At 41.1% G+C, this 14,883-nt stretch overlaps 1 protein-coding gene across 7 annotated transcripts in view; it reads left to right on the top strand.

Moving 5' to 3' along the window:
- Positions 1 to 14,883, top strand: part of mtor (mechanistic target of rapamycin kinase) — a 474,957-nt gene that overhangs the window by 140,637 nt on the left and 319,437 nt on the right. For all 7 annotated transcript variants that reach the window (XM_060852056.1, XM_060852057.1, XM_060852054.1 and 4 more), the window contains 3 exons: positions 6,606 to 6,850; positions 8,279 to 8,494; positions 9,374 to 9,579. In XM_060852056.1, coding sequence (XP_060708039.1) covers positions 6,606 to 6,850; positions 8,279 to 8,494; positions 9,374 to 9,579 — 667 coding nt within the window. The remainder of the gene's footprint in view (positions 1 to 6,605; positions 6,851 to 8,278; positions 8,495 to 9,373; positions 9,580 to 14,883) is intronic.

Genomic DNA, 14,883 nt, shown 5'->3' with positions numbered 1-14,883 from the left:
AGAAAGAAACCTTGGAGTGCAGGTTCATAGCTCCTTGAAAGTGGAGTCGCAGGTAGGCAGGACAGTGAAGAAGGCGTTTGGTATGCTTTCCTTTTATTGGTCAGAGTATTGTGTACAGGAATTGGGAGGTCATGTTGTGGCTGTACAGTATATTGGTTAGGCCACTGTTGGAATATTGCATGCGATTCTGGTCTCCTTCCTATCGGAAAGATGTTGTGAAACTTGAAAGGATTCAGAAAAGATTTACAAGGATGTTGCCAGGGTTGGAGGATTTGAGCTACAGGGAGAGGCTGAACAGGCTGGGGCTCTTTTCCCTGGAGCGTTGGAGGCTGAGGGGTGATCTTATGAAGTTTGCAAAATGATTAGGGGCATGGATAGGGTAAATAGGCAATGTCTTTTCCTTGGGGTCAGGGAGTCCAGAACTAGAGGGCATAGATTTAGGGTGAGAGGGGAAAGATTTAAAAGAGACCTATGGGGCAACTTTTTCACACACAGGGTGGTATGGGTATGGAATGAGCTCCAGAGAAAGTGCTGGAGGCTGGTACAATTGCAACATTTAAGAGGCATTTGGATGGGTGTATGAATAGGAAGGGTTTGGAGGGATATGGGCCAGGTGCTGCTAGGTGGAACGAGGTTGATTTGGGATATCTGGTCGGCACGGATGGGTTAGACCAAAGGGTCTGTTTCCATGCTGTACATCTCTATGACTCTATGTAATGAGGTCAGTGGCTGAGTTGCTCTGACTTGACCCAAGCTGCGTTTCACTGAGCTGGTGCTGCTTGATAGCATTGTTGACATTTTCCATCACTTTACTGATCATCGAAAGGATACTGATACGGCAGTAATTGGCTGAGTTGGGTGTGTCTTTTTTTTTAATGTACAGGGCATATCTGGGCAGGTTTCCACATTGTTGGGTAGATGCCAATTTTGTAACTGTACTGGAAGAGCATCACTGGGAGAGCAGCAAGCTCTACAATACAATTCTCTTTACTATTGCAGGAATGTTTTCAGGGCTCATAATCTTTGCAGTATGTAGTATCTCCACCCATTTCTTGATATCACATGGAATAAATCAATTTGCTGAAGACATATCTGTGATGCTTGGGACCACTAGAAGAGCTCTGTCAGGATTATCCACTTGGCACTTCTGGCTGAAGATTCCTGTGAATGCTTCAGCCTTCCCTTTTGCACCTTTGTGCTGGGCTCGTCAATCATTGAAAACGGGGATACTTCTCGAGCTGCCTCCTCCAGTGAGTTGTCCACCACTATTCTTAATCAGATGTGGCAGGACTGCTGAACTTAGATCTATTGGTTTTGGGCTTGCTTAGCTCTGTCTATCACATGCTGCTATGTCTTTTTGGACCCAGCCAGCTCAATTGTTGGTGCTGCTGCTGAACCAATTTTGATGGTTGGATATTGAAATCTCCCTCCGAGAGTAGATTTTATGCAAATGTCACCTTCAGGACTTCCTTGAAGTGTTGTTCAATCGGGAAGAATGCCGATCCATCAGTGGATGGAGGTTTGTATGTGGTAACCAGCAGAATGTTTCCTGGCACATGTTAACCTCAAGCCAGGAGAGTTCATGGGGTCCAGAGTCAATGTTGAGAATTCCCAGGGCAGCTCCCTCCAGACTGTATTACACTGTGCCACTATCTCTGCTGCATTTATCTTGCTGGTGGGACAGGACATATTCAGGGATGGTGATAGTGATGTCTAGGAAATTGTCTGTAAGGTGTGAATTCATGAGTATGACAGTGTCAGGCTATTGCTTTATGTAAGACAGCTCTCCCAAGTTTGGCACCAAGCCTCCGGATTTTTTGAGGAGGACTTTGCAGGGTCAACATTGTGTTTCTGCCGTTTTCTTTTCCGGTGTTGAGGTTGATGCCATTTCTTTGAAACTTTGTAGTGATTGATACAACTAAGTGGCTTGCAAGGCTATTTCAGTGGGCAAGCGAAGTCAGCTCCGTTCGCTGTGGGTCTGCAGTCACACGTAAGCCAGACCAGGTGATGTTGGTAGATTTCGTCCTTTGAATGACATTAGTGAACTAGGTGGGTATTTCAACAATGGTTTCACGGTCATCAGATTTTTAATTCCAGATTTTAAAAAAAATTGGTTCAAGTTCCACCATCTGTCGTGGCAGGATTTGAAATTAGATCCCCAGAACACTGGCTGACCTTCTGGATTAGTGGATAGTCGAGTGATAATACCATTAAGGCCAGGGTCTCCCCAAAATCCAACTTATTTAGATTTTCAGAAGGTGTTTGATAAGGTATCACACATTACACTACTTAATAAGACAAGAGCCCAAGGTGTTAGAGGTTGTGTATTAGCATAGTTAGACGATTGGCTAACTAAAAGACAGAGTTGGGATAAGCGGCACATTTTCAGGCTAGCATCCTGTAACTAGTGTTGTGCCACAGGGATCAGTGCTATGGCAACAATTATTTACAACAAATATTTATGACTTGGACAGGAAACTGAATGTAGGATAGCCAAGTTTGTGAATGACAAAAGTAGATGGGAAGGTAAATAGTGAGAACAACAAAGAGTCTTAGTGACATAGATCAGTTAAAAGAGTGGGCAAAAGCTTGGAAGATGGAATATAATATGGGGAGCTGTGCCGGAAGAATAGTGAAGCTGAATATCATTTAAATGGAGAAAACCTGTGGAAAGCTACAGAATGGAAGGGCTTGGGAGTCTTTGTACATGGATCACAAAAGCTAGCAACCAAGTTCAGTGGGTAACAGGGAAGGCAAGTGGAGTGTTAGCCATTATTTCAAAGGAAATAAAGTATAAAAGTCGGGTGATTTTGCGAGTCAGACTACAACTGGAATACTGTGAACAGTTTTGGTCCCTTATCTAAGGAAATATGTCCTGGCATTGAAGGCAGTCCAGAGAATGTTACCTAGGTTGGAATCAGATGTGGAGTATTCCTCTTAGGAGAGACTATGTAAGTTGAACCTGTATTCATTGGAGTTTAGAAGAATGAGAGACAACCGTATTGCAATATACAAGGTTCTTAGGAACTTGACTGGTCAGATGCAAAAAGGTTGCTTACACTCTTGGGAGAGTTTAGGACCTGATGGCAGAATCTTGGAGTAAGGAGTTGTGCATTTAAGACAGATGAGGTGGAATTTCATCTGGTTGTATGTTTGCTTGCAGAGCTGGTAGAATTATTATCAGACATTTTATCACCAAGCAATGTAACATCATCAGTGAGCCTCTGTTGAACTGCTGATGTTCTGTCCTTCTTTCTATTTGTGTTTTGGTCTGTTGTGGTAGGTGATATCACTTCTGGTTCTTTTTCTGAGAAATGGGGTCAAAATTGATGTGTTTGTTGATGGAGTTCTGGTTTGAACACCAGGCCTCTTGGAATTCCTGTGTGTATCTTTGTTTAGCCTGTCCTGGGATGGATGTAATGTCCCAATGAAACTGGTGTCCCTCTTCGTCTGTGTTTAAGGGTACTAGCGATAGTTGGTGCTCATGTACGCTGGTGGCTAATTTCCTGCCCATCTGTCCATTGTAATATTTGTTGCAGCCCTTGTAGAGTATTTTATATATGACGTTCATTCTGCTGGTTGTTGGCACAGGGTCCTTTAGATTCATCAATAACTGTTTCAGTGTGTTCAGAGGTTTGTGGGCCACCATGATGCCAAGGGGCCAGAGTAGTCTGGTTGTCATTTCCAAGGTGTCCTTAATGTATGGTAGTGTGGCTAGTGTCTCTGGGCGTGTTGTGTCGTCTTGTGTAGGTTTGTTGTTGGCGAACTGTGCTTATCGGGTACCCGTTCTTAAATAAGTTATATATGTGCTTTTCTTTGGCTTCTCATAATTCCTGGATGCTGCACTATGTTGTGGCTCATTTAAATAATGCCCTGATGCAGCTCTGTTTGTGCGTGTTAGGATGATTGTTCCTGCAATTGAGTATCTGGTTCTGTGTGTTTCGCTTTCGTGTAGATGGTGGTCTGCAGCTCTCCATTGGCCGTTAGTTCTATTGTGCAAAAGTGAAGACTGCAGATGCTGGAAATTAGAATCGAGAGTATGGTGCTGGAAAAGCACAACAGGTCATGTAGCATCCGAGGAGCAGAAGAATTGACATTTCGAGCAAAAGCCCTTCATCAGGAATGAGGCTGTGAGTTGAGGGGGTGGAGAGATAAATGGGAGGGGGTGTGGGGCTGGAGGGAAGGAAGCTGAGAATAGATGAAGGAGGGGGAGAAGATAATAGGTCAGAGAGGAGAGTGGAGCAGATAGGTGGGAAGGATAATGGATAGGTAGGACAGGTCATGAGGGTAGTGTTGAGTTGGAAGGCTGGAACTGGGTTAAGGCGAGGGGACGGAAAATGAACAAACTGGTGAAATCCACAGTGTTTGTTCGACCATGACATCTGGGAAGAGGAGTCTATTGTTGTTCTCTTCCTTTTTGGTGAACTTTATACCAGTAAGGATGTTGTTTGTGTTTATGGGTTTCTTCTTCTAATTTGTTCCATTTCGTGATGATAAAGGAGTCATCCACATAACGGAACCCCAAGCTTGGGCAGCATCATGGGGAGGGCTGTTCGTTCTAACCTCTGCATGACTGCTTCTGCCAAGAATCCACATGTTGGTGATCCCATGGGTGTCCTGTTGATTTTTTTTGTAGATCTTGTTGAAGCTGAAATGGATAGTGAGGCACAGGTCTACTAATTTGAGTATGCTGTACTTGCTGATGGAATTGGTGCTGTCTGGTATTTGTGTCCTTGGTTCGTCTGGTAGTGAGGTCAATATTTCTTTGGCCAGGGTGATGTTTATTGAGGGCTGTCACGTCAAAGAAAACCATGACCTCATCGTGCTCACCTTGGTGTCTTTGATGTTCAGGAATTCCTGGGTGGAGTGGATGGAATGGCATGAGTCTTTTACCAGGTATTTCAGTTTGCAATGAAGTTCCTTTTTAGTCTGTACGTCGATGTGCCGGGAAGTGAGACAATGCGTCTTGGGGGCCCCTGGTTTGTGAACCTTTGATAATCCATAGAAATGGGTGTGTTAACTCCGTCAGGTTGTATTCTTTGCAGGTATGTCTTGTTAGTTTCACCTGTCTTGTGGAGTTTCTTCAGTGATGCTCTCATACAGTTTTCTAGCTATGGAGTTAGGTCCATTGCCACCTATTGGTAGGTATCGGTATCTGCGAGTAGTGTGTTTGCTTTCTCATTGTACTTTGTTCTGTTCAGGGTAACGGTCATGTGCCCTTTGTCTGCCTGTAGGATGACAATATTTCTGCCATCACTGCGACAAACATTACATTAGACAGACGGGCAGGAAACTAGCCACCAAAAGACATAACCAAAACCATCACTAGTATCCTTACACACCAATGAAGAGGGACACCAGCTCGACTGGAACAATACATCCATTCCAGGAAAGGCTGAACAAAGACACACAGGGATCCCTAGAGGCCTGACATTCAAACCAACTCCGACAACACATCACTTTGAACCCTATTTACCAGCCTCTTGGCCACTTTTGGAATATTGTGTGCAATTCTGGTCTTCCTATCTGAAGGATGTTGTGAAACTTGAAAGGGTTCAGAAAAGATTTACAAGGAGGTTTGCCAGGGTTGGAGGATTTGAGTTATAGGAGAGGTTGAATAGACTGGGGTTGTTTTCCTCTGGAGCGTCGAAGGCTGAGGCATGACTAGTTTATAAAATCATGAGGGACATGGATAGGGAAAGGAGACAAGACCATTTCTCCGGATTGGGGGAACTAAAGGGCATAGGTTTCGGGTGAGAGGGCAAAAATATAAAAGAGACCTAAGGAGGAACTTCTTCATGCACAGAGTGGTGTGTGCATGGAAAGAGCTGACAGTGGAAGTGGTGGAGACTGGTACACTTACAGCACTTAAAAAGTATCTGGATGGGTATATGAGTAGGAAGGCTTTCGAGGAATACCAGCCAAATGGCTGGTAAATGGGACTAGATTAATTTTAGATATCTGGTCAGCATGGACGAGTTGGACCGAAAGGTCTGTTTACATGCAGTACATCTCAATGACTCTCAGAAAAAGGACTGGACATGGTATTACCCACCACAAGAGACAAGTCACACAAATAGAAAGTGGGACAGAACACCTGCGCTTCAATGGAGGCTCACTGATGGTGTTACCTAGCATGGTGACCAAACATCTGAGAACAAATCTACCAGCTCAGTGAACAAACTTACAACTGGAGCCAAGCTCCAAATCTTCTCAAAAATCACAGGAATTTCATCTCTCCGAAGATAGTAAACTTACGGAATTCTCGTGGAGAGTATGAATGCATTTTAATGTACCAGAGATGGCGGAAAGCATTTTTGTCTATTTGATGGTTGGCAATTTCCTTTTGAAGATAAAAATGTGCTGTGAAAATTTTAGGGTAGTTTGAATCTGGGTAAACACTCCAGTGATTATACTTGCTCACTTTGCCTCCTTGCTTAATAATAATGACATTAATGAAAGGAAACAAGATTAATATTTATCATTACATATTTTGTAATATATAACTTGAATGCTAACCTCAAGTTCTGCTGGTCTTTGGAAGAATTAGTTTATTCACTTGCAACTGTACTAGTTACTCATGTATTGATGTTTCTGCTTTAAAGCCCCGCTCTGACTGCTGTCCTGCATGATCTAAGTCGACAAATACCGCAACTGAAGAAGGATATCCAAGATGGCTTACTGAAAATGTTGTCACTGGTACTGATGCATAAACCTCTTCGACATCCAGGCATGCCCAAAAGTCTAGCCCATCAGCTCGCACCCCCTAGCTTAACTAACATTCCTGAAGCAAGTGATGTTGGATGCATAACTCTTGCTCTTCGCACTTTAGGAAACTTTGAATTTGAAGGTAAAATGTGGCTGTGTGTTTTCACCTGAAGTGATGTTAGATATAGAATGGTCACTAGAACAGGATTGTAAAGCATTAATCAGATCATATTTCAAAGTATAAAATGGGAAACAGTCTGATCAGGCAGCACCTGTGATGAGAGAAACAATTAACATTTCATGTCGGTGACCTTTAGTCAGAACTGGAATAAGTTAAGATTGCTATTGGATTCAAGAAGTGCAGAGATAGAACAAAGAAGGAATAAATAAAACAAAGCATCAGCAATAGGTTGGGAGGCAGGAGCTGTTATCTTAGAGAAAAAGATGATGCAATGGGTGTGGTGATGGGACAAAGAAAGAAACAGGATGGGTTTGGAAAAGCTGTAAATACAACAGCAGCTACCAATGGAGAAAATTAGATTAGATTACTTGCAGTGTGAAAACAGGCCCTTCGGCCCAACAAGTCCACACCGACCCTCTGAAGAGGAACCCACCCAGACCCATTCCCCTGCATTTACCCCTTCACCTAACACTATGGCCATGCTAAATTGCCCGATGTGGGAGTAAACGAGAGAACCCAGAGGAAGCCCACGCAAACACTGGGACAATGTGCACACAGACAGATGCCTGAGGCGGGAATTGAACCTGGGTCTGTGGTGCTGTGAGACAACAGTGCTAACTACTGTGCCACCATGGAAGCAATGGTTATAATTTGAAGTTGTTGAGCTCCCTGAGCTCAGATGGCTGTGAAGTGCCTAATCAAGACATTTTGATTTGCTGTTTCTTAATATTCTGTTTCATTACAATTGTATGAAACACCAGGAGCGGGTAATTAAAGTGACAATGACTAGAAATTCAGAGTTCTACTTGGTGACAGAAAACAGGTGGGCTTCAAAGCAGTCAACTAATCGAAGTAGAACAGACTGAATGGTGATCAGCAAATATTGTAGCTTTTGAGTACTTAAGGTATAAAGCCAGATGTTCGAAGTGCATATGGTCCTTTCAATTTGGATTCTCCAATCAGATTTTTGATCACCCAATTTAGTATCTATATTAGTTTAGTATTTTTGGCCACTTAACATTGGGAGGAGTTTTGTTATTGTCAGATTTTAGATTTTCATAAAGTACATGTGACAAATACGTTTTCAGATTATTACCAAAGGTCAGATCTCTGATTTCTAAAAGGCAGTTGCTGATTGAAGTAAAGTAACATGGGAGCTGACCTAAAGGCTTGTTATTCTTGTAATATGAATTCTTGAAATAGGGATAAATCATAAACTTGTAGCTATCAGATTCTATTAAGAATGTTTTTAAAATTAGTTACTTAAATGTTTTCATGATCTCCACTTGCAGATTTTAGTTGATGCAGTTCTTACAAAATGCCATTGTATAATAGCATGCAATTTATGTTCTCATGTGTTGAATAATGTTTGATTTGCATTTATTGCAGGTCACTCACTTACCCAGTTTGTCAGGCATTGTGCAGACCATTTCCTTAACAGTGAGCACAAAGAGATTCGAATGGAAGCAGCTCGAACTTGTTCACGACTGTTAACTCCATCAGTCCATCTCATCAGTGGACATGGGCATGTTGTCAGCCAGACAGCTGTTCAGGTGGTGGCAGATGTACTTAGTAAACTCCTTGTGGTTGGAATTACTGATCCAGGTAATTACTTGTAAATTTAACACAGTTTTTTTTTTATTTAATGACATAATATCATGTGGTTCAGTGAATGAAATGGGGTTGTACTTGCATTTCAACTGGAATAATTTGGTTAAAGCTTTTAATTCTGATAAACTTAGTTCTTACTAAGATGTCTGCATCTCACACTGATCATGAAACTGTTTAAGATGTTGAATTTCTCTTCTGAGTATATTTGTACAATTTGACACAAATTAATGCAATGAGCATTTGTTTTAAATGCTGTATTAATAAGTACGCATGTAAATTTGCAGGGTGTTTTCTGATCTTAGCAGTGTTTTGTTTTATAACTGCAAGATAAGAAAATGCATTTGGCCCATGTGAGCTCAACCACCCACTGTTTTCCTCCATCATGGTTTTCATCTGTATCTCAAATTCCTGCTGTCTTCCACTTGGAATTGTATTCCACTCTTTGTATAAAGATGCTTCCTACTAAAGTTTATTTTTTGCTGGATGAACCTGTGTCAGAGTTCCTACAAAACAACTACATTTGAAATAAGGTTGGATTTATCTATACTGTATTATTCACTGTTGTTTACAATTTTTGTCATCTGTCAGTATAAGCCTGCTGTGATGATAAAGTCAAGGCACATGGAGGAACCTTCTGTAATGTTCAGTACATTTTACATTTTAAGGGTGCAAACTTACCTACAGTTTTGCTATTACAGTCTTCTATTTTTACATGATAAACCTTTAAACCTGAAACTGCATTTATAATGGTAACCATGCATAGCATAAGTGAATTTTGCACTACTTGCCTTTATTGGACAAAAGTACTTTTGGTATTTTTTCTAATTCCTCCTTTTAAGGACAAAAGTCAACGTTTCCCTTTCTTTTACTCAGATCCTGATATTCGTTACTGTGTATTGGCCTCTTTGGATGAACGATTTGATGCTCATTTAGCACAGGCTGAAAACCTACAAGCTCTTTTTGTGGCTCTGAATGATGAAGTGTTTGAAATTCGAGAGCTTGCTATCTGCACTATTGGGAGACTGAGTAGCATGAATCCTGCATTTGTGATGCCTTTTCTTCGCAAAATGCTAATACAGGTAAACTTTTATTATTATTGTTTGCTAGTGCATATAATAAGGGGCCACATCTTTTTTTTTAATCCATAATCTGGATTGGAAGTCAGGCTACTATATAATTTAAATACCAGGAATGTTTTGCAACTTGGGGAAAAGAAATCAAGTAGTATGCATTTTTAACTGTACAAGATGGTGTTGCTGTTGAGTTAATACCACAAGGAATGTTGTGGTTCTGTTCGCCGAGTTGGGAATTTATGTTGCAGACGTTTCGTCCCCTGTCTGACAGCACTTGGATTGGTTGAGCTATAGCTTATTACAAATCTGTAAGTGCAGAGTAGTCAGAGACCTCCAAAACCAGCAAACTAAAGTAATCATTTCCTCCTCTTCTCCCAATGTGAGTGAAAGGACAAAAACACATTTAAAAGAGAATTCTAAAAATAAAAGACCTAGGTCCACCTGATCAACTATTGAAATGAATAGCCATTGTTTTAAAGAGACCAGTATGTTACCCTTGCTGAAATCCAAAGGACTGTAACAGACAATTGTTGCTAGAATAGCAGCCGAAGTAGCTGATAATAACAAACTGATACATAAAACAAAACTATTTTTTCCATCATGTTTATAAACCTTAGAAGTATAGAGGGTGGGAGAGCAAAAGGAAGACAAGTGGCCAGGGTAAAGAAAGAACAGCTGGGAATACTGCAAGATCCCATCATCAGATCAAAAAGGACGAGGCTGAGTTTGGAATTGAAATTCAAAGGGCTATGTAGAACAGCTTCAATTTAAATGCTGAACATTGAGTGGGAAGCAAATGGGACTTATTGGCATTTGTAAGAGTGAGTCTGAAGAACAAACTCACAAAGAATATACCATGGATCAAATGGTAGCTTTAACTACAACCAAGAACCTGGAGGTAAAAACTGTGTGTGCAGGTGAGTTGATTAAGGTAGTTAAGAAATATGAAGAGTTCTTATCAAAAGGAAAGGTTGCCTTTTATCTTCAAGTAGTGCATGCACTATAATAGGAACTGCAGGAGTTACTCAAATTCTTGCTGAGTAAAGACTTAGTTTTCCCTTCAGAACATGCAACAAAAGCCAATGTGCTAGTAAACCGGATAAGTGGAGAGTGTTTCCTGATTCTGTTGTATGAAATGCAACTGGAATGTGACTTGCTATCCAGAAATGGTAGCAGGCAATGTTAGGAAATTAGCTGTTGACTTACTCTGTGATTTGGCTCGAGTGAAAGTTTATATCCTTGTCATAGCATATAAGTCATACAGGCTATAAAGTTATAATCTATAATCTCAGATACTCTGAGAAAGGTTAAAATGGTGGAACAGTTATAAGAGCAAGTTTAGAGTATCTTTTCATTGTGTGTGATTGAATCTTGCCAAGTTACTTTGAGTTCACCAGTGATGTTAATTCCTAAACTGGATGGGTTGATGAGAAAAGTCAATGCTATAACAAAAACTGATTCGTACTGAAATCCTCGGTGAGAAGATTGTGCTGATAAATTTGGCAGTGCCTTGCTTCTTTCTAAAATTGACCTAATGAAGGGGTACTGGTGAGTGGTATTAACATCTAAAGGTAGATCAGCCTGTGTTGTAACTCTTTTGGAGTAATAATGTTGTCATGCCATTCGAGTTAAAATGCCCCAGCTAAAGATTAATCTATCAAGTAACTTAAATCAATTTCATAGCAGAACACTTGGAAAACAGCGACAGGATTGAACAGAGTCAGTATGGATTTGTGAAAGGGATCCCTTTGCACCAGAGCACCCCAAAGTCTCTTCCCATTTAGTTAATAGGTTGCCTTTCTAGTTTTTCAATCAAAATGCATGACCTCACACTTATCCACGTAAAACTCCTGGAATTCTTCGAGGATGTAACTAGAGTTGATAAGGGGCCACCAGTGGATGTGGTTTATTTGGACTTTAAGAAATCTTTCGACAAAGTCCCAGGTAAGAGACAAGCATGCAAAATGAAAGCTTATAGGGTTGGGGTAGCACAATGAGATGGATAGAAAACTAGCTGGCAGACAGGAAACAGAGAGTAGGTATAAACATGCCTTTTTCATAAAATCATAAGCTATAGGAGCAGAGTTAAGCCATGTGGCCTATCAAATCCGCTCCCCCATTCAGCCTATTGAGTCTGCTCCACCATTCGATCGTGGCTGATATGCTCCTCACCCTTGTTTTCCTGCCTTTTCCCCATAAACTTCAACTCCTTACCAGTTAAAAATTTGTCCAACTCCTCCTCAAATTTACTCACTGTTCCAGCATCCACTGCATTTTGGAGTAACAAAATCCACGGTTTCACAACCCTTTGGGTGAAGTAGTTTCTCCTCAACTCTTTTAAATTTGCTACCCCTTATCCTAAGCCAATGACCTCTCATCTTAGAATGCCCCACAAGGGGAAGCATCCGCCCCATGCCTATTTTAATCCATACTTCTATCATCTTGAATACCTCATTTTGATCTTCCCTCATTTTTCTAAATTCCAGAGAGTATAGGTCTAAACTGTTCAATCTCTTCATACAACAAAGCCCTCAGCTCTGGGGTCAATCTAGTGAACCTCCTCTGAACTGCCTCCAATGCCGGTACATCTTTCCTCAAATGAGGGGACCAGAAGTGTGCATAATACTCCAAGTGCCGTCTCACCAATGCCTTGTATAGTTGCAACAATACTTCCATATCTTTTATATTCTATTCCTTTAGCTATAAAAATCAAAATTCCATTTGTTTTCTTTATTATCTGCTGTACATGCCTGCTGGTTTAGTGACTCATGTATAGGACACACATCCCTTTGTTTTAGAGCACCCCAAAGTCTCTTCCCGTTTAGATAATAGGTTGACTTCCCATTTTTTCAGTCAATGCATGACCTCACACATATCCACGTTAAACTCCATCTACCACATTTTGGCCCACTCTCCTAACTTATCTATGTCCATTTGTAAGATTTGTATTTCCACATTGCTGTTATGGACCAGGGCAGACCCCCTCAAAACATTTCAAGAAAGTAGCCTGGATCCTAATTTTCCTAGTTGCTTTAAGCAGGAGTGGATATTCCAGGAGTGATGCAGCTGACCCAACCACTTAGTGTTAAACAAAACAGAATTTATTTGCAAGATTGCTAAATGAAACAGAAACAAAAGAGAACAGAATGCTGGATAACTTAATCTATCCAAAAACCCAGCAGACTATCCCAACTTAATGATGCCGTTCCAAATTCTTGCATCAATCCCCATGAACACACCTTGGCAAAAGAAAAGTAAAATTAAACACAGGGTCTTACAGGAGAGAGAGAGAGAGAGAGAGAGAGATATGGCAGAGTGATTCAGCATGGAACACATTCTTTCATGTAGCTGTTTCTTTGACAAGCAGCCTCAAAACAAACTGACTGCTTGCTAAAACCAAACCAAGCCACTCCCCTTTCATTGTAGAAGTGCTTTGTTTTATCTTAAAAGCTGCTTCAAGCAGATAAATGCAAACAAAATGGAACCTGTTTTACGACCCCTCGACAAAAAATCCAAGGACAACCGAACCTTGTTAAAGGAGCAGCATCGACACATTGCATTTTACCATCCTGCCTATTTTTGTGTTGGCTGCCAGTTTGGCTACAGAACCTTCTATCCAATGGCAGGCAGTGACTAGAGGATTACTGCAGAGATTAGTGCTATTCACAATATTTATGAATGATTTAGATGAGGGAATTCAATTTCTCCAAATTTGGAGATGACATTAATGTGGGTGGGAGGATGCATAGACACTCCAGTATGATTTGGGCAAGCTGAGTGACTGGACAAATGCATGAAAGATACAGTTTATTATGGATAAATGTGAGGTTAACCACTTTGGCAAAAACACAAAGGCAGATGATCATCTGGCTATTAATTGAGAAGAGGGAATGTGCATTTAGACCTGAGTATCCTTGCACACCGTTTGCTGAAGGTAAGCACGCAGGTGTAGCAGGCAGTAAATCAGGCAAATGGTATGTTGATGTTTGTGGCAAGAGCAGACATCTCTTATGGAATTATACAGGACCTTGGTGAGACCGTACTTCAGGTTTGTGTGTAGTTCTGATCGTCTTATCTGAGGATATTCTTGCTATAGAGGGATTCCCATGAAGGTTTACCAAACTGATCCCTGGGAGGTGAATTTGACAAATGAGAAGTTGAAGCAGTTAGGATTATATTTTCTTTAGTTGAGAAGAATGAGGATGATCTCATAGAAACCTATATAATCCTAACAAGGCTAGAAAGGGTACATGCAGGAAGGATGTTCCTGGTGGTGGGCAATTCCAGAATTGAGGTCACAGTCTAACGGTATTTAGCTGGTGTTTGGTGAGTCCATGGAATTACTACCATAGAAAGATGTTGTGGCCAAAACATCTATGATTTCAAGGAGTTTGGTATAACATTTAGACTAAAGGAATCAAAAGATTATGGAGCAGGCAATTGATCGGGGTGATCAGCCATGATCATAATAAATAGCAGAACAAACTCAAAGGGCTGAATGGCTTACTCCTCCTATTTTCTACGTTACTATGTAAGTGCCAGTGTAGTTTATTTAAAAGATGTTATATACAGTAACACTTGAAAAACACACACACAAGCGATTAAAAGACTTGCTGAGCAAATGCAGTTATCTGGGTTAGTAATGAGCCTCCCTTGCCAAGAGTGAATTTTTAAAAGGGAGGGTAACTTACTTGGAACGTATCTAAAGCAAATGTTGTTAAAACAGCAAATATAAGGCTTTAATCGAATTCCCCGTTCATAAAACTAAACAGGCGATGAGATAAGTCATGAGATTTCCAAGAGTGCATGAGTTTGCTCAGAAACTTATGCATAACTTCAGCACAGTAGCTGTACCTTTTAACAGATTTGTTACAGATACAGGCCAAGGTGATATGGGGTGGGGGAATTTTAAGTGGTCGTGAGAATTTAGAACATAGAACATAGAACAATACAGCACAGAACAGGCCCTTCGGCCCACGATGTTGTGCCGAACATCTATCCTAGATTAAGCACCCATCCATGTACCTATCCAATTGCCGCTTAAAGGTCGCCAATTATTCTGACTCTACCACTCCCATGGGCAGCGCATTCCATGCCCCCACCACTCTCTGGGTAAAGAACCCACCCCTGACATCTCCCCTATACCTTCCACCCTTCACCTTAAATTTATGTCCCCTCGTAACACTCTGTTGTACCCGGGGAAAAAGTTTCTGACTGTGTACTCTATTCCTCTGATCATCTTATAAACCTCTATCAAGTCACCCCTCATCCTTCGGCATTCCAACGAGAAAAGGCCGAGAACTCTGAACC

The sequence above is a fragment of the Hemiscyllium ocellatum genome, chromosome 37, assembly GCF_020745735.1.
Source record: "Hemiscyllium ocellatum isolate sHemOce1 chromosome 37, sHemOce1.pat.X.cur, whole genome shotgun sequence".
NCBI lineage: Eukaryota > Metazoa > Chordata > Chondrichthyes > Orectolobiformes > Hemiscylliidae > Hemiscyllium > Hemiscyllium ocellatum.
Note: the sequence above shows the minus strand (reverse complement) of the source record. Positions and strands in the feature narration are given on the sequence as shown.